Source organism: Macaca mulatta, chromosome 11 (assembly GCF_049350105.2).
Source record: "Macaca mulatta isolate MMU2019108-1 chromosome 11, T2T-MMU8v2.0, whole genome shotgun sequence".
In the NCBI taxonomy this organism is placed as follows: Eukaryota; Metazoa; Chordata; class Mammalia; order Primates; family Cercopithecidae; genus Macaca; species Macaca mulatta.
Genome location: NC_133416.1, coordinates 136,241,627 through 136,261,804, shown reverse-complemented (window position 1 = coordinate 136,261,804; position 20,178 = coordinate 136,241,627). Strand labels below are relative to the sequence as shown.

General features: G+C 49.4%; 1 protein-coding gene across 8 annotated transcripts in view; it reads right to left on the bottom strand.

Annotated features, from left to right (window-relative positions):
• GLT1D1 (glycosyltransferase 1 domain containing 1) overlaps positions 1-19,680 on the bottom strand; it is a 125,596-nt gene extending 105,916 nt beyond the window's left edge. For 6 of the 8 annotated variants that reach the window (XM_028830146.2, XM_002798840.4, XM_077953230.1 and 3 more), the window contains exons 1-2: positions 19,566-19,680; positions 758-906 (exon numbers count right to left, since the gene is read on the bottom strand). In XM_028830146.2, coding sequence (XP_028685979.2) covers positions 758-906; positions 19,566-19,633 — 217 coding nt within the window. In that variant the 5' untranslated portion in view covers positions 19,634-19,680. The remainder of the gene's footprint in view (positions 1-757; positions 907-19,565) is intronic. The other 2 variants (XM_028830149.2, XM_015109700.3) reach the window with 1 other exon arrangement.
• Between the last annotated feature and the right edge of the window lie 498 nt (positions 19,681-20,178).

The window sequence follows — 20,178 nt, the reverse complement described above, 5'->3', positions numbered from 1 at the left end:
CCCAGGAAATGGAGGTTGCAGTGAGCCGAGATTGTATCACTGCACTCCATCCTGGGCAACAGAGTGAGACCCTGTGTCAAAAAAAAAGAAAAAAAAATTCAAAGTCATATACTTGTTCAGCAGAAAATAACTCTCTAGAAATAATACTTTTAGAAACACTGTCTGCATATAGAGAAAACAGTTAGTTTAGATAGTTCAGGCATGGATGCAAAAATATGGAAGTACAGATATATTCTCCCAAGTTCATATGCTATGATGTCTGTACAGAGACACACATTCTAATGGGCGAAATAGAACAATTAAAGACAACACAAATCTTTATTAATTGAAGACTTTAAATGATGGCATCTCCATAAAATGAATGAGATAGATCTATGTACGTGCCACTATGGGAGAAGGTTGCCGGATGTGTGGCTGACTGGTGAAAAGGAAGATGCTGAATATATATTCAGCAGTAGGCTTCCATTTGTGTGTGTGTGTGTGTGTTGAAGGTGGGGGAGGAGGTACATGTAAATACATGCCTGGGTCATGAAAAATAAGGCAACTTCCAACTTTCTTTTCTTCTGATGGTTCTCTCAGGGAGAAGCTGGCCATCACTTCATGAGGACACTCAGAAGTAAAGCAAAGAGATTATTACATGTCTCCCATTTCTGAACTGGATAAACAGGAGACACCGTTTCCCATATTATTGGACATTACAGGTGCTTCTGGTTTTCAGAATTTCTGGTGTTTTACTTTTGAAGAGAAAGAGGATTACCTTGCAAAAGCCTGCCTCCCCTATAGAGATGTAGAGCCAGGGCAGCCTCGCAGTTCTCGGCCAAGATGAGGTTTGCAATCTCAGATGGGCTTTCAAAGTCAAAGGCATCTTTCAAAACGCACACGTGCCCTGCAGCCTCTAGATGGGCCCTTTATCCAAAAATACAGAGAAAGGAGAAGATGAGGGGAAAACGTTAATATGTAACAGGTTGCTGCTACAGTAAAGGTTTTTTTTTTTTTTTTTTTTTTGGTTGTTGTTGTTGAGACAGGGTTTCACTCTTGCTGCCCAGGCTGAGGTACAGTGGTGTGGTCTCAGCTCACTGCAACCTCCGCCTCCCGGGTCTCCAAGCGATTCTCCCGCCTCAGTCTCCCGAGTAGCTGAGACCACATGTGCGCACCACCATGCCTGGCTAATTTTGTGTATTTTTAGTAGAAACGGGGTTTCACCACGTTGGCCATGCTGGTCTCAAACTTTTGATCTCGGGTGAGCCACCTGCTTTGGCCTCCCAAAGTGCTGGGGTAACAGGCATGAGCCACTGTGCTCAGCCACTATGATTCAGATTTTGAATGAATTCCATAAGATTACTTATTTACTGAATTGCCCTTGGTAAGCACCCTGCCTTAAAATACAAAAGAAGGCCTAGAATCAATGACATTAACCATACATCTGCCCGTCTCAGATACCCAGGACTGTGGCTGCGACCGAGGCCATTGGAAGGAAGGTTGACCCAGGAGGCCTTGAGCCTCAGACATGGGGCATACACTGCCACCTCCAGTGGCATTTGCTGTACCAGACAGTTCCTTTTCTATTTCCTTAATTCCACGTTTTCTCTCCTGTCCCTGAATTGTGGTATCTAAAGATTATTTTCGGGCCTCTGTTGCTCAGTTCTTTGAAAAGACTTCAAAAGTCACCTATTATCATAGCTTCAAAAAATACTTCCTGGTCTTTCCATTCTACCTGCTACACACACACACACGCAATATTTATGTCTTTCAAACATGTCTCTTCTCTTTCTCTCCACCTTAGTTTCAGTTCCTGCTAACATAAATATAAAATATCTCATAAACAAAAAAGAAATTTTTTCAATAGTGACAACAACATGAAGAAAATTGGAAGACACATGAACAAAATCAGAAGACAAATGAGAAACTGGGGAAAAAACTATTTACAGCTCTTACTAAAGAAAAAAAGTTCATCTGCTTAATATATAAAGAGCATTTGTAAATCAATAAAGAAAAAAGGCTATCAACACAGTAGGAAAACAGAGATGAGGACTGGGTGAGGTGGCTCATGCCTGTAATCCCAGCACTTTGAGAGGTCGAGGCAGACAGATGGCTTGAGCCCAGGAGTTTGAGACCAGCCTGGTCAATATGGTGAAACCCCATCTCTATAAAAAATATTTTTTTAATGCACTGGGCATGGTGGCACATACTGGTAGTCCTAGCTACTTGGGAGGCTGAGATGGGACAACTGCTTGAGCCTGTGAGGTCGAGGTTGTAGTGAACCAGGATTGTGCCACTATACTCCAGCCTGGGTGACAGAGCAAGACTCTGTCTCAAAAAAAAAAAAAAAAAAAAAAAAAAAGCCAGCCACAGTGGCTCAAGCCTGTAATCCCAGTACTCTGGGAGGCTGAGGCAGGCAGATCACTTGAGGTCAGGAGTGTGAGACCAGCCTGGCCAACATGGTGAGATTCCATCTCTACTAAAAATACAAAAATTAGCCAGGTGTGGTGGTGCACACCTGTAATCCTAGCTACTGGGGAGGCTGAGGCATGAGAATCGCTTGAACTCAGGAGGCAGATGTTGCAGTGAGCCAAGATCGTGCCACTGCACTCCAGCCTGGGCAACAGAGTGAGAGAAAGGAGAGGAGAGGAGAGGGGAGGGGAGGGGAAGAGAGGCGAGGGGAGGGGGAGAGGGGGAGAGGGAGGATGGAAGGAAGGAAGGAAGGAAGGAAGGAAGGAAGGAAGGAAGGAAGGAAGGAAGGAAGGAAGGAAGGAAGGAAGTGAGAAAAAGAAAAATAGAGATGGGCACAAAATTGCAGTCCATAGAAAAAGAAATACACTGAGCTCTTGAACAAAGAAAATGATGCTCAATATCAGCCATCTTTTTAATCCAGAACATCTGTGAAGATTAAAAAGTTGACCGGAGGCCTCCTGAAATAAACACTCGTATACATTATCTATGAGAGAGCAAACTGGTACAACCTCTCCCGTGGGCAATGTAACAGCAGCTAGAAAATTTTAAATGCACAAACCCTGTGACCAAATAACTCCACTTCTAGGAATTTATTCCAAAGATATACTTGGATATATGTGCAAAAGCCTGCACCCAGGAATACGTACTGCAGCTGTGAAGTAGCAAAAAGATTAAAAAACTACCTCCACGTGCATCCACAGGGCACTCGTTATATTATGGTAGATGGACCTAATCATGTTCTTTGGCCATCAAAAGAATGCAATAGATCACTATGAAGTATTAAGAATGAATTCCAAGATTCACTATTAATGAAAAACAGAGCAAAGTGAAGAATACTTTTGGGTACATACACTGTGTGCACATAGAATATCTCTAGAAGGATACATTAAAAAGAGATAACAATGATTGCAACCAAAAAGGAGAATCAGGCCAGGTGCAGTGGCTCCCACCTGTTATCACAGCACTTTGGGAGGCAGAGGTGGGAGGATCATTTGAGCTCAGGAGTTTGAGACCAGCCTAGACAACGTGATGAAACTCTGTGTCTACAAAAAATTTAAAAAATTAGCTGGGTGTGGAGACATGCACCTGTGGTCCCAGCTGTTTGGGAGGCTGAGGTGGGAGGATCGATGAGTCCAGGAATTCAAGGCTGCAGAGAGCCATGATCATGCCAGTGTGCTTCAGCCTGGGTCTCAACAGAGCGAGACCCTGTCTCAAAATGAAAGAAGGAAATAGAGAGAGAGAAAGAGAGAGAGAGAAAGAGAAAGAGACACACAAGCTTTTGTATTGTTGGATAGTTTTTACCACATGCATGTATTGTCTTTTTCAATTGTTCAAGGTGTGTGTGTCCGTGTGTGCGCACATGTGTGCATACACAACAAATGGGACCAGGTCTCTTTTCTGATTAAAACCTGCAAAGAGCTCACTGTATCCAGTTCAACTGTCAACCACATGAGAATGGGGACCATTTCTATTCTGCTTAGGGAATAAACTAATGGCTGAGTGTGTCTCTGGGATAAATGCCTCGGCCCAGAACACAGCTCACCCTGCATGGCAGAAGTGCACTCCGCTCCAACCACCCTCCCATGGCTGGACCTCTGGCACATCACGCTCCCTTCGAGTCTCCACGCCTCTGACAGGACACTTTCTAATGCCAGCTCCTTCCAGAGAACTCTCCTGACAGCCCCAGTTCCTACCACACCGCAGTCTCTCAAAATTTCCATTTAGTTTTGAGCCTGTCTGTTATAACCCCTCTGTACTGCATTTATATGGAAGATGGAGTTCACATCTTACTTGGGGCATTGATTACAAAATCAGCACATACAAGAAAATCAAGTACACTTAAAATTACCCTTGAATTGGCTGGGCGCGGTGGCTCACGCCTGTAATCCCAGCACTTCGGGAGGCTGAGGCGGGTGGATCAGGAGTTCAAGACCAGCCTGACCAACATGGTGAAACCCCATCTCTACTAAAAATACAAAAAGATTATCCAGGCATGGTGGCGTGTGCCTATAATCCCAGCTACTCGGGAGGCTGAGGCAGGAGAATCGCTTGAACCTGGGAGGGAGGAAAACCACCAGCCCCAGGGAGACAGGGAGAGAGCGTGCGGTGGAAGGGGCTGCCATTTGAGAAGGGTGGGCATGGGAGGTCCCACTAAAGAAGGTGACCTGAAGGTGGCTGGCACAGTGGCTCATGCCTGTAATCCCAGCACTTTGGGAGGTCGAATTGGGTGGATCACCTGAGGTCAGGAGTTCGAGACCAGCCTGGCCAACATGGTGAAACTCCATCTCTACTAAAAATACAAGAATTAGCCGGGTATGGTGGCGCATGCCTGTAGTCCCTGCTACTCAGGAGGCTAAGGCAGGAGAATCACTTGAACCAGGGAAGTGGAGGTTGCAGTGAGCTAATGTCACGCCACTGTACTCCAGCCTGGGTGACAGAGAGACTCGGTCTCAGGAAAAAAAAAAAAAAGCCTCAAGGTGATGAGGGAGGAGCCACATGGATACTGTGGGGGAAAAGATGAAGAGCTAACAGAGTCCAGCACACGGAAGTGGAGAGCAGAATGGTGGCTCCCGGAGGTTAGTGGGGGGCAGGAGGAGGAGCAGGTTGTACAGCATGGTGACCATCGTCAATAATAACATACTGTATATTTCCAAATTGCTTAAAAAAAGATTTTCAATGTTTTCACTACAAAAAGTAATAAGTACAATCATTCCTGGGTATCTGCTGGGGACTGGTTCCAGGACCCCTGTGGATAACAAAATCCGAGGATGCTTAAGTCCCACATATAAAATGGCACAGCATTTGCATATCACCTTTACACATCCTCCTGTGTACTTCAAATCATCTCTAGATTACTTATAATACCTAATACAATGGAAATGCCCTGTCAATAGTTGTTCTGCTGTATTGTTTGGGGTTTTGGGGGGTTTTGGGTTGTGTGTGTGTGTGTGTGTGTGTGTGTGTGTGTGTGTGCGCGTGGCAGAGTCTCACCCTGTCACCCAGGCTGGAGTGCAGTGGCGCGATCTCGGCTCACCGCAACTTCTGTCTCCCGAGTTCAAGCGATTCTCCTGCCTACACCTCCCGAGTAGCTGGGATTATAGGCACGTGCCACCATGCCTGGCTAATTTTTGTATTTTTAGTACAGACGGATTTTGCCATGTTGGCCAGGCTGGTCTCAAACTCCTGACCTCAGGTGACCTGCCCAATTCGGCCTCCCAAAGTGTTGGGATAACAGGCGTGAGCCACTGTGCCCGGGCTGTGTTGTTTTTAATTTCTATAATTTTTTTAACATTTTGATCTGTAGTTGCTTGGAACTGCAGACGTGGAACCCACAGATATGGAATACCGCCTGTCTTCGAGGCGGTAGACATGTTCATTACTGTGATATAATCACTCCACAATGTATTTATAGTCCAAAACACCACACTGTATCCCATAAATATATACAATTACTAGTTGTCAAACTAAAAATAACAATGTGAATTTTAGAAATAAGTAAATTCAAATAAACAAAAAAATAGTATCAGTGGGCATTATATCCGAATATCAGAAAAGCAGGTGCTACGGGCCTGACGTGGGATGTGCTGGGTTTTGGGAGATCACAGGGGTCTGGGAAGGGTATGTCACTGAGGGGCCCACAGCGCAGAAGATAGCAGGTCCTGGCAGAAACCTCGGTGTGTGCTGGATGTGAAGCAGAGAAGAGATGCAATCTGGCTGAGCGTTTCGGCAGACTCAGTCTGACTGCTGTGTTGAAAGTGAAAAGACGGTGGCTCACGCCTGTAATCCCAGCACTTTGGGAGGCTGAGGCGGGCGGATCACAAGGTCAGGAGATCGAGACCACGGTGAAACCCCGTCTCTACTAAAAATACAAAAAATTAGCCGGGCGCGGTTGTGGGCGCCTGTAGTCCCAGCTACTCGGGAGGCTGAGGCAGGAGAATGGCGTGAACCCGGGAGGCGGAGCTTGCAGTGAGCTGAGATCGCGCCACTGCACTCCAGCCTGGGCTGGGCGACAGAGCAAGACTCCGTCTCAAAAAAAAAAGAAAGTGAAAAGAGACAAGCTAAGAGGCTTTGGCAATGACCCAGGGAGGGCTGGGGTGGTGACATCTTCCCTCTCCTCCAGCCTCTGCGGTCCTTATCCATCCTGCCACCAGCAGCTCATGGCCTTCCCTCCTCCACAGAGAAAGTTACAGCTGCAAGACAGGCATACTCTCAATTGCCCCCCACCATGCCCACCCCTCTGGCACCTGCAGACCTCTGGGCCTCTCCCAGGGGTCCCAGCAGAGGCCACACTCCTTCTCCAGCGTCCCCACCCCCCCCCCCACCAACTGCTCAGGAGTTAACTACCCCACAGTCATGCCGCCTCCTGTTTCCTCTCCCCACTCACCTTCAGGCAGCATCAAATATGCCCAAGTCCCTTAGAAGCCTTCCCCAGCAACCCAGCAATCTCCCCCAGTCAGGCTCTACTCTCTCTCCCCTGCCCATCACAAAAGGACTTCTGGAAATGAAAGGGTGGCACACATTCACCATCTCCATCTCCCACGCCTACCCACCCCTGGGCTTCCACCTGCCACTACTCCTGCGGAAGAAGATCAGACAAGATCTCCACGGACCTTCAGGTGCCAACTGCCATTGCCCCTTTGACGTCTTGAGCAGATGGACCTGTTAGCAACATCCAGCATCGCTAACTAGCCCCCTGCTGGAAATTCCTCTTCTTTGGCTTCCATAAGTTTTCTGGATTTCCGGGGCCCTCCTGCCTTCCCATCTTATCTCCTTTCTGATCATGTAATCTCCCAGTTTGTCCTACCCCTAGTGCCCTACCCCTAAGTTAACTTCATCCCACTCTCAGCTTCTTATCTTCAGCCCAGAAGCCTCTCTGAGTGCCTATGGGTTCCAACTGCTCTAATTCAACAAAAACTTACAGAGTGTGTCGTCTGACAGGCACCTCGCAGTCAGCATGTTATGACCCTCCTGCCCCAGCCAAGCTGGCATCAGCCAGTATTCCACATGCAGGGACCTGCCCACCGTGCACACAGTGGCACAAGCCAGACCCCTGGAAGTCCCCCTAGTGCTCTTCTCTCCCCTCTGCCACAGCATCTCAGGGTCCTTCCAGATAGGATGCAGATCTATATACTTTTTTTTTGAGACAGAGTCTTGCTCTGTTACCCAGCCTGGAGTGCAGTGGTGCGATCTCGGCTCACTGCAACCTCCGTCTCCTGGGTTCAAGCAATTCTCCTGCCTCAGCCTCCCGAGTAGCTGGGATTACAGGCATGCACCACCACACCCGGCTAATTTTTGTATTTTTAGTAGACACAGGGGTTCACCATGTTGGCCAGGCTGGTCTCGAACTCATGACCTCAGGTTATCTGCCAACCTCGGCCTCCCAAAGTGCTAGGATTACAGGCGTGAGCCACCGCGCCCGGCAGATCTCTACACCTTTTTTCTTAAAGCAGCAACCTCCATCCCTCATCCTTCAATCCTGACAGCTTTAAACCCAGAATCCACAAGGTGACAGTGACAGTGACTGGATTCCACCCCCGAGCTGCCCACTCAGGTCCTCAGCCAACTCCTCTGCGGGGTCTCACAAGCTCCTTCCTGGCTCAGGGCGTCCTCCACACATACGGTTCCCTCTGCCCGGAATGCGCTTCCCAGCCTCTCCCCTCGCTGACCCTGATGGCCCCAGCTGAAAAGGTTACTTCCCATGTGCAAAGGCTCACAGCAGAGGACTCAGGATAGCCCCAACGTGGAAATGTCCCAAAGGCCCACCATTCTCCAGTTAAGGAGTGGACAAGGAAAGTGTACATCTGGCCGACGGGCATTCCCCAGCCACACGGGAATGAAGGACTGACACTTTAGGCCAAGCCCGCAAAAGGGACCACATGGCGTATGATCCCATTCCTAGGAAACATCCAGAATAGGTCTATTCATAGAGACTAAAGGCAGCTGACCATTTCCCAGGGGCTGGGGGAGCAGTGGAAGAGGAGTGTCTGCTAACGGATACGGGTTTCTTCTGAGAGTGATGGAAATGTTTGGAAATCAGATAGGAGTGACGGTTGCATGACTTTATGAATACACTAAGAATCCCTGGTGTGTACATTTTGAAAGGGTGAAGTTTATGGTAGTCAATTATATCTCAAATTTTTTAAAAAACTATATGGGGCCGGGTGCAGTGGCTCACACCTGTAATCCCAGAACTTTGGGAGGCTGAGGAGGGCAGATCATTTGAGGTCATGAGTTCAAGACCAGCCTGATCAACATGGTGAAACCTCGTCTCTACTAAAAATACAAAAAATTAGCTGGGCGTGGTGGCATATGCCTGTGATCCCAGCTACTCGGGAAGGCTGAGGCAGGAGAATCACTTGAATCTGGGAGGAGGAGGTTGCATGAGCTGAGATCGTGCCAGTGTACTCCAGCCCGGGGGACAGAGACTCTGTCTCAAAAAATAATAAAAACAAAAATAAACTATATGAGAAATAAAATGTTATTTCTTGACAAAGTCTTCCCAGACCCTGGCTGGGGTTCAGAAAAAAAGAAACCCCAAAACGAAGGCCTCAGCAACTCTCTCTCTCTCCCGCCCTCCTGTCTCTGGTCCCGCATTTTCCCCAGAGGTTAACCAGAGAAACTAGAATTCCTCTTCCCCATGGGGGTTCATGGAAACCAGAACTCTTTCTCCCCAAAGTCGGCCATAAAACCCAAAATTATTACTCTGACTTTCCCCTGCCTTCCTGTGTAAAACCTGACCATAAAGACATTATCCCAGGCCCGGTGTGGTGTGGTGGCTCACGCCTGCAATCCCAGCACTTTGGGAGGCCGAGGCGAGTGAATCACCTGAGGTCAGGAGTTCAAGACCAGCCTGACCAAGGTGGTGAAACCCCGTCTCTACTAAAACAATACAAAATTAGCTGGGTGTGGTGGTGCATGCCTGTAATCCCAGCTACTTGGGAGGCTGAGGCAGGAGAGTCGCTTAAATCCAGAAGGCAGAGGTTGCAGTGAGCCAAGATCGTGCCACTGCACTCCAGCCTGGGCAACAAGAACGAAACTCCATCTCAAAAAAAAAAAAAAAAAAAAAAAATTATCCAAACTACCTTGTATTGATTGTAGATCACAAAGCCCCCATTCCAGAGAGGGCCTGCCTTGCACCAGAAGGAAAGAAGGCTGCACAGAGGGGCCAAGATGAATCCAGACTGACTCGCCTTGCTGGGCTTCCCCAAGCAGTCTATTGGTGTTCAATCAGACCCTTTTCATTGTCCTATTTCCATGTGGCTGTCCATACCTTGTTGAACCTAAGCATAAACTGGCCAGTCTCTCATGTGTCCCTGGGTCTTCATACTGAGGGCTCCCATGTCATGGAACACCATGACCAATACAGGTGTGTGCCGTGTCTCTTATGAGTCTGTCTTTGGTCAGTTGGTTTTCAGTGAACCTTCAGAGGGGGAAGGGGAAGTTCTTCTAGTTCCTCTGGAACTAGGTCGGCTCTATTCAGAGTCCTCTCTCTGTCATCACCCAACACTTCTCCATCACAGCACTGATCATCTCACAGTCAGACAAATGTTTGGGTAATTACACGCTTGTGTCTGTCTTCCATGCTAGAATGCTAGACTTGTCTTCCAAATGACAATGCTTAGCATCGAGCTGATGTGCAGAAGCTCTCTGTGGTTGAGTGGCTGCCTCCTGAGGGCAGGGGCTACATGACGCCGGCTCTCTGTGTAGCGCCTACACAGCACTGTGCCCATGGGAGACACTCGAAAAATATCTGCTGAATGAAGATATTAACAACTTTCTTTTTTGTGTGTGATACAGGGTCTCATTCTGTTGCTGCCCAGGCTGGAGTGCAGTGTGCAATCATGGCTCATTGCAGCCTCAACTTCTCTGGGCTCAAGTGATCCTCCTGCCTCAGCCTTCTGAGTAGCTGGGACCACTATGCTCAGCTAATTTTTGTATATTTTGTAGGATGGGGTTTCACCATGTAGCCCAGGCTGGTCTCAAACTTCTGAGCTCAAGCAATCTGCCTGCCTCAGCCTCCCAAAGTGTTGGGATTACAAGAGTGAGCCACAGCACCCAGCAACAACTTTCAATGGCTATCTTTGTGTTTTTTTGTTTGTTTGTTTTTGAGACAGTCTCCCTCTGTCACCCAGGCTGGACTGCAGTGGCACAGTCTTGGCTCATTGCAGCCTCCGCCTCCCAGGCTCAAGCAATTCTCCTGCCTTAGCCTCCTGAGTAGCTGAGATTACAGGCATGCACCACCATGCCCAGCTAATTTTTGTATTTTTAGTAGAGACAGGATTTCACCATGTTAGCCAGGCTGGTCTCAAACTCCTGACCTCAAGTGATCTGCCTGCCTCAGCCTCCCAAAATGCTGGGATCAGAGGCGTGAGCCACTGCACCCGGCCTCAATGGCTATCTTTGAACATGGAAAAATTGGTAACAAGCTCTTAAAAAAAGAAACAAAACAAAAGAAGGTGGAGAAAATAAAATAGCCTCCTTGTCTCAACTTCATATGTATTCAGTTTTCCTTTGACTCCTTGAAAGAAAATCCAGAAAAACTGAAAACTTTCCCTCATACTTTTTTTTTTTTCCTTCCCAAATGCTTGGCAATCACAGAGAATTCAGAATGATGCGGCCAGAAAGTAGCCCGGCCTGGAAGGGAAAGTACGGCCTTGCATGCAAAGGATGTTTGCACTTCTTCCTTTGCTTTCTCTCCCTTCTGGTCAGTGTCCTTTAGTGCTCCAATCTGCCCCCACTATCTAAAATGCTTCCCATTCCGACAAACACATTTTTGCACTCTCTGTTCCAGATGGACAAACAGAACAAACACACAGTCACCACCCCGCTGCACCAAGTCCAGCTATCAGTGTAACAACATTTGCCACCATTCTGATGTCAACACACTCCTGGCTGGACTGAACTGCCCCTCAGGCTTCCCTGCTCTGGGCCAAGGAAGCCTGAATGCTCTGCTTTGCTCATTCTTTCCACCACCATCTTCATGCATTTCCCCAGTACCCGTGGCAGCTCTGCAGACAATACACCAGGCAGTCAACTCAGTTCTCTAGCGAATATCTGATATCATGATGCAAAGCCCGGGTCAGGAGGCCTTTCATGGAAGCAGACGGAGAGGAAATACCTTTGGGTTTGTGGGTCAGAGGGCCTGTGTTCTAACTGCTCCATTCTGCCCCTGAGAAGCAGAAGCAGAAACCCAAACACACAAGTGTATGGTATAACTGGGGCCACTAAAACTTTTTTTACAAAACTGGCAGGGAGGCTGCATTTAACCCCCGGCAGGCAGCAGTTTGTTGCCCTGGGTTTGGAAGATGATTTCAATGCTTTGTTTTTGAGACTAGCCTCCTATTTAACATAACAGGGGGCGCCCTTTGAAACAACTCCACAACTTACTCTCCACGTGAATATTTTTTACATCCACTCCTCATGCAGTTTACCCCCCTCCACAGGTGAAATGAACTTGGTTCTCTAGGTGTCAGACTCTAGTTTTTCACTTACCAGAGCTGCTTTTAATTTTGAACTTCACTGTTAGAAACTGACCTAGACCAATTTCCCCAGTTCCGGGAGGACGGCCTTGCTCTCCTGGTAAATGTTCATTCTCAGGGGATCAGAAGTGGTGGGGACCCTTCTGACCTCTTCCTTCTAACCTCACCACCGGGTGTGCCCCACAATGAGAGGAACTCTCACTCTAGATTCAGCCACACACACACCAAACAGTCTATTCTGCTGGGCTGCAGAACTCTGTGTTCTCCAAGCACCCTGCCCGAAGGGTCTAGTCCACACTGGACCATACTGGCAGCCACACTAGCCAATCTAGTTAAGCCAGATAACAGAGGGTTATGGCAGGGACACAAGACCAAATAGAGCTGTCAACCTCAAGGGCTGCCCAGCAGGTGAGGGCTCCCTGACTTCTTGGTCAAAAGCCTGTGTCATCTTCCCAGTGAACCACATATCTTAGACACCACTAATTTCTTTTTGTTGAGACAGAGTCTCACTCTGTTGCCCAGGCTGGAGTGCAGTGGTGCAATCTCAGCTCGCTGCAACCTCTGCCACCTGGGTTCAAGCGATTCTCCTGCCTCAGCCTCCCGAGTAGCTGGGACTACAGGTACCAGCCACCATGCCCAGCTAATTTTTGTATTTTCAGTAGAGACGGGGTTTCACTGTGCTGGCCAGGCTGGTCTCGAACTCCTGACCTCAGGTGATCTGCCCGCCTCGACCTCCCAAAGTGTTGGGATGACAGGCGTGAGCCACCGCGCCCAGCCTAATTTCTGAAATACTTATGCTAATGAACAAATTTTCTGATGTGGGTTGCTAATGGCACAGTGCTTAGGAGATATCTGTAGAGAGTAGGTATCACATTAGGGTATTCAGAATACTCGCTAGCAGCTCACAGGTTATACTTAAAGGAAACTAACACACCCTGAACGCTTTATACTGAAGAATATTCAACGTGACACGCAGACAATGTAACATCAATTCTCAAGGTATTGATCCCCCAGATTTTTTGCCCAAGAAACACATTATTCCATTCTATCACCTACATCTTCTAAAAAACTACTAGAGAGCAGAAGCCTTAGATGTTCCTGTTTTTTTCCCAGTATTTTCCCTCTATCATGAAGGAAATCATGGGTTTTTCTCTCCTTCATTCCCAACCCTGAACTGCCAAGGCCTGTTCATTTTACTTCTTAAATATGTCAAACCCAAAGGCATACATGATTTTCAACTACACACAAATCTCATGGCCTTTCATGGTGCAGTCCTATTGTTGGCACAAAATTGAAAGTGTTGCATGGCCCTGTCTCCCTCTCCAGTCACATCTCCTGACCCCACCTAGAGAAGGATTCATCAGCCAAGCCCTGTTCACATGTCGAGCGGGGTCACTCTTGGGGAGGGGCTGTCCTGTGCACTACAGGGTGTGGAGCGGCGTCCCACTCAATGCCAGTAGCCCCCAACACTAGCGGTGACAGCGAAATATGTCTCCAGACCTTGCCCAGTGACCCTGGGGGCAAAACGGCTCCCCCTCCTCGGCACATCCTCTGTGCGCCATGCGCTTCTGAAGCGTCGCTTATCTACAGGATTCTGTGCCGTGAAGGCTGCGTGACTCTCAGCTCTGGAAGAGATGGTCTCTTCCCATCCCATTGCCTGACCCTCTGCCTAAGACGCCTCCCCCTCCATTCTCCCACCTTGCTAACTAAGGACTACCATGCTGATTAATAGCTCACAACTATTGTCCATGAAAAGAGTCCAACTCTGTAAAATATTTTAAGAGATTTATTCTGAGTCAAATATGAGTGACCATGGCCTGTGACACAGCCCTCAGGAGGTCCTGAGAACACGTGCCCAAGGTGGTGGGGTGCAGCTTGGTTTTATATATTTTAGGGAGGCATGAGACATAAATCAAATACATTTAAGAAATACATTTGGTTTGGTTCAGAAAGGCGACAACTCAAAGCGGCGGGGGGGGGGGGACGTTGCCGGGAGGAGGGATAGTTCCAAGCTATAGGTCAATTTAAACATTTTCTGGTTGACAATTGGTTGAGGCTTGTCTTAAGACCTGAGATCCATAGAAAGGGAATGTTCAAGTTAAGATAAAAGACTGTGGAGACCAAGATTCCTTTGAAGTCTTACAGTGGCTGCCCTTAGAGACAATAAATGACAAATTTTTCCTCTTCCAATCTTTAAAACGTGCTAGACTTTTAGTTAACCTCTTCAGGATTGGGAGGAACTGGAAGAAAAAGGTCTAACTATGTTAATAGAGATTTTTTTTTTTATTTTTTTGAGACAGAGTCTCCTCCTGTTTCCTAGGCTGGGGTGCAATAGCATGATTTCAGCTCACTGCAACCTCTGCATCCTGGGTTCAAGCAATTCTCCTGCCTCAGCCACCCGAGTAGCTGGGATTACAGGTGTGTGCCACCACGCCCAGCTAATTTTTGTATTTTTAGTAGAGACAGGGTTTCACCATGTTGGCCAGGATGGTCTTCAATGCCTGACCTCAAGTGATCCACCTGCCTTGGCCTCCCAAAGTGCTGTGATTATAGGCGTGAGCCACCCTGCCCGGCAGAGATTCTTTACAGAGGCAGATTTTCCTCCCACAAAGGATGGCTCTGCAGGGCCATTTCAAGATATGGCAGAGAAGCATGTTTTGGGGTTAAATATTTTGATTTTTCTTGTTGTCTCATAATGTTATGCTAGTCAGATTGGAAAGTAAATCATGATATATGGGGTCAAATAAAACCCATCTAATGAGAATTTATGGTTTACAGGGCATGACTTCCCAGACCCCTTAGATAGGAATCTGGGAAAGATTTTTTAAAAATCAGAGCTTAGTCCTCACTATGTTCCAGACACTGCTTTAAAAATGCTGAAAGTGTATTAGCTCATTTAGTTGCTTTCACAACCCATATTGGCATCATCATTATAAATAAGGACAACGAGCCACAAAGCAAACTTGGTCTGGACTGTGCAATTTGTCAGCAGGGAACGGGCTTGGAAGGCATCAGAAGGCTTTCCCTGACCTCTGATCTGGGATCGGTCCCCACCTATATTTCCCCAGAGGATCCTGTGCTTCTCCGGCCAATACATTTATCAGAATTTTGCACCATTACTTATATACGGGGTGTTGATTTACAATGACCACCTTGTGTAAGAATACAACCACTTCATTTTTTCTTTAAATCCAGTCTTACCTAGTTCTGACCTCCTATTCTGCCAGGCTGATGGGAACTCCAGATTTATGCATTTGGGGAACTCCCTCCCCCAGGGTCCAGGGTCAGTTGAGGGTGGTCTCCAGGGTCTTTGGCAGGGATTTTGGAGGAGAACACCCGGTCCTCACTGCTGATTAGCTCACAGGGACTCTCAGTCACCAAGGGCACCTCCCTCCCTGCCCGTCCAGGACACCAGCATCATTTCCTCAAGGAGCCTAAGCTTTCCCAACGCAGAAGATGTCTTCAAGCAACTTCTGCTTTTTTCTTTTTCTTCCGCCAGCAATCCTTCCTGAGGTGAAGGACAACAAACGCTGGGTCTGAATAAACATCAAAGCATGAATAGCAGCCTTTATTCTGCTTCTGCACAGCCAGGAAAAGAAAGAACAAAGTGACTAAATAGCCCTCCACTCCGGTTTAGCTGAAGTCAACCTTCTGCATAAGCCCTGCCCACTTCCTCCCTCTCCATAGCCCCAAGACCTAGCAAGACAGGCAACTTCAAAAGCGCACCACCAATGGAACGATGGGAGAGTGAATCTCAGGAGAGCAGCTAACATAGTTATTTTTCTATTAATTCACCTCTGAGTTGGGACGAAAGTAACATGGCCTTGTGGGTGGGTATGAGTTTGGGCCCTTGGAAGATGTGGGTATATAGCTCAAGTTAGGAGCAAAATGTTAAATAATAGGTAATATTTCTTTGTTGCCTGAAGCTTTTAACTCTGTGCCTGTTCAGGTTCTTTGGTCACTCAACATTTTTTTGGTTTTCTTTTCTCTTTTTGAAAGGGAGTCTTGCTCTGTCTCCCAGGCTGTTGTGCAGGGGCGCCATCTTGGCTCACTGCAACCTCCGCCTCGCAGGTTCAAGCGATTCTTGAGTCTCCGCCTCCCGAGTAGCTGGGATTACAGGTCTGTGCCACCACAGCTGGCTAATTTTTGTATTTTTAGTAGAGACGGGGTTTCACCATTTTTTTTTAAGTGGTAATTATTTCTTAAGCACAAAGTGTTTTCCCCACATGTACAAGCCAGATTTGGCCTCTCTGACTCATTTACTAGCACTGGCCCCAAACTCTACAGTCCAGTGACCCTGGCTGCCTTTCTGCTTCTCACACAGCTCATGCTTCCTCCAGCCCAGGGCCCGTGTTCTCAATATTATTCCTTCCTGGGACCATCCCTCCAGATCTCAGTGACGGCCTATATGCGGTCTTAGCTTCAGTGTTATCTCCTGAGACAGCCTCCCGGACCACATTCTCTAAAGCATCCCAGCCATCATCATGCCTCTCAATCATTTTATCTAGTTTTGTCAGAGGCGTCTGAACCAGAGCAACTCAATCTTGAATAAGGGCTGGGTAAAATGAGGTTAAGACCTACTGGGCTGCGGCCGGGCGCGGTGGCTCAAGCCTGTAATCCCAGCACTTTGGGAGGCCGAGACGGGCGGATCACAAGTTCAGGAGATCGAGACCATCCTGGCTAACACGGTGAAACCCCGTCTCTACTAAAATACAAAAAAAAAAATTAGCCGGGCGAGGTGGCGGGCGCCTGTAATCCCAGCTACTCGGGAGGCTGAGGCAGGAGAATGGCGTGAACCCGGGAGGCGGGGCTTGCAGTGAGCTGAGATCCGGCCACTGCACTCCAGCCTGGGCAACAGAGCTAGACTCCGTCTCAAAAAAAAAAAAAAAAAAAAAAAAAAAGACCTACTGGGCTGCATTCACAGATGGTGAAGGCATTCTAAGTCACAGAATGAGACAGGAGGGCGGCACAAGATACGAGGTGATAAAGACCTTGCTGATAAAACAGGATGCAGTAAAGAAGCCAGCCAAGACCGAACAAAACCAAGATGGCAACGAGAGCGATCTCTGGCTGTCCTCACTGCTACACTCCCACCGGTGCCATGACAGCTTACAAATGCCATGGCCATGTCAGGAAGTTACCCGATACGGTCTAGAAAGGGAAAGCGTGAATAATCCACTCCTTGTTTAGCATATCATCAAGAAATAACCATAAAAATGGGCAACCAGGTCCAGGTGAAGTTGCTCATTCCTGTAATCCTAGCACTTTGGGAGGCTGAGGTGGGTGGATCACCTGAGCTCAGGAGTTTGGGACCAGCCTGGCCAACATGGCGAAACCCTGTCTCTACTAAAAATACAAAAATCAGCTGGGCGTCGTGGCAGGTGCCTGTAATCCCAACTACTCAGGAGGCTAAGGCAGGAGAATTGCTGGAAACCGGGGGTGGAGGTTGCAGTGAGCTGAGATCCCGCCATTGCACTCCAGTCTGGGCAAAAGAGTGAAACTCTGTCTCAAAAAAAAAGGGCATTCCATCTCAAAGAAAAAAAAAAAAAAAAAAAAAAACAAAGGCAACCAGCAGCCCTCGGGGCTGCTCTGTCTATGGAGTAGCTATTCTTTTATTTATTTTCTTAATAAACTTGCTTTTACTTTAAGGACTCTCCCTGAATTCTTTCTTGTGCAAGATCCAAGAACCCTCTCTCGGGTTCTGGATCAGGATCCCTTTCCGGTAACGGTTTTGTTTTATTTTTTAGAGTTTCGATCTGCCACCCAGGCTGGAGTTCAGTGGTGCAATGTCAGTTCACTGCAGCCTCGACCTCCTGGGCTCAAGCAATCCTCCTGCCTCAACCTCCTGAGTAGCTGGGACCACCGGCACGCACAACCACATCAGCTAATTTTTAAATTATTTTTTGTAGAGATGAGGGTTTCACCATGTTGCCCATGCTGGTCTTTAACTCCTGGGCTCAAACAATTCTCCCATCTCAGCCTCCCAAAGTGCTGGGATTACAGGTTTGAGCCACCGCACCCGCCCGCCCTAGGTTTTTTTTTTTTTTTAGAGTGCAGTGGCGTGATCCCGGATCAATTGGCTCACTGCAACCTCTGCCTCCCAGGTTCCAGCGATTCTCCTGCCTCAGCCTCCTAGTTTTGCTTCCTTAATAGCACCAATCCCTACGTGAAATCACCTCCTTCATTCCTCTCCCGTACTGGTATGCTGGATGCTGATCCATCCAACAGAGCCAGGAACACAAAGGGCTCCTCACTGCTAGACCCAAGCGGAGCATCACTGACCTATTTAATAGAAACCTGCACCATGAAACCTGAATATAAATTTTCCAGGAAACTTCAGAAAACAGATGTATCCTCTCTTGGTCATTTCTGCTTGTGAGCTTTAGGAGAAATCAGCTGAAAGGGACATGAAAGGGTTGGTGGAGTCTCAATTGCTCATTTTAATGATGAGGAGGCCGGGCATAGTGGCTCTGCCTGTAAACCCAGCACTGTGGGAGGCCGAGGCAGGCGGATAACCTGAGGTCAGGAGTTCGAGACCAACCTGGCCAACATGGTGAACCCCCGTCTCTACTAAAAACACAAAAATTAGCCGGGTGTGGTGGTTCGCACCTGTAACCCCAACCACTTGGGAGGCTGAGGCAGGAGAATCGCTTGAACCCGGCAGGCGGAGATTGCAGTGAGCCCAGATCGCGCCACTGCACTCTAGCCTGGGCGCCAGGAGACTCCATTTAAAAAAAATAAATTGATGAGCAAACAGGCCCACAGAGGGGAAGTAAATCGGAAAACCTATTTCATGAAGCAAGTCCATTTTTCTTCACACACACACACACACACACACACACACACACACACACACACACACACACACGGCTTCTGTTAAGCTGCAGGCTCTAATCCTGGCACTTCCCAGGCTTCGCCTCAAGGAATATGTTTATCCGGCTAATACAGGCGGAGCGCCCGCGGTGCAGGCGGGAGGCGGCGGGATTAACGCGGCAGCCCTTCCCTGAGCCCCCGCCGGGCTTGGGTTTCACCTACCAGAACACAGACCAACAAGTAAACAAATAAGACAAAGGCAGAAAAGGATGAGTGTGAAGGAGCTAACCAGCCAGGAAGTCGAGAATAAAGAGGGCGGAGGGGAGGTGGGGAAGGGATTTCGGGGGACAGGACTCCGGACGCCGGCACACAGCCGAGACCCGATACGCGAGGGCAGGGCTGGCACCGCGGTCCCCGGCCTGGAAACGCGCCCCCGCCCAGAGCTCCGCAGACCGTGCTGCGCTTCCCGGCGAACCCTGCTGCGCATCCCTGCGGATCCTGCTCCCATCCTGCTTCTGCAGCGAGGCCTTCCCGGGCCCCTCCGCGGGCGGCCCCGGGCCTGTTCACCTGCTCAGTCCCCTGCGGAGAGCGCGAGGCCAACGCGCCGGCCGCACAAAGACCCGGGGACACGCGCGCCGGGCTGGAGGCACCGACCTCCGCGCGCCCGGCAGGCGGCACCGGCCCGTCCGTTTGTGCGCGCGGCTCGAGGCGGCCCCGGCCCGGCTGGAGGGGGCCTGGCTGAGCGCCCCGCGTCCCCGGGTCCCGCGTCCCCACCCCCTAGACTCCGCCCCCAGCCCCCAGGCCCCGGCGCCCTGCACCTACCGGACGCGCTGGGCCGTGACCGCGTTGCCGGTGTGCGGGCGCAGCACTGCCAGGAACAGGAGCCGCATGCCGCCGCCGCCGCCCGTGCCATCGACCAGCCCAGCCGCCGCCGACCAGGCCCCGGGGGCGGCGCAGACGCGGACCGCGGGGGAGCCGGGGCGGCTGGGTCTGTCCCGCCCGCCCCTCCCGGAGGCCGCGCCCGCCCCTCCCCGAGGCCGCGCCCGAGCTCGCAGGTTCCGGCGCCAGGCGGGGAGGAGGACGGGAACCAGGGGCCTCGGATGGCGCGAGCTCTGCGTGCGGGTTGGCGCGGGTGCGCCCCGTGGGGTCCATCACCAGGGTAGCCGCGGTCCGCTCCCACCTGGACCAGGATGAGCAGTGACCACAGTCCCTTCCGCGGGGACCAGTGCCAGCGATTACCACGGTCCCTCCCACGGGGACCAGGACCAGCGGTGACCACAGTCCCTTCCCACAGTGACCAGGACCAGGGGTGCCCTTGGCCCTTTCCCACAGGGAACAGGAGCAGGAGTGGCCATGGTCCGCTCCCATGGAAACCAGTGATGGCTTCCATGGGCTTCATGGGGAAATCAGTGAGCTTCACGGAGCACCGGGATGG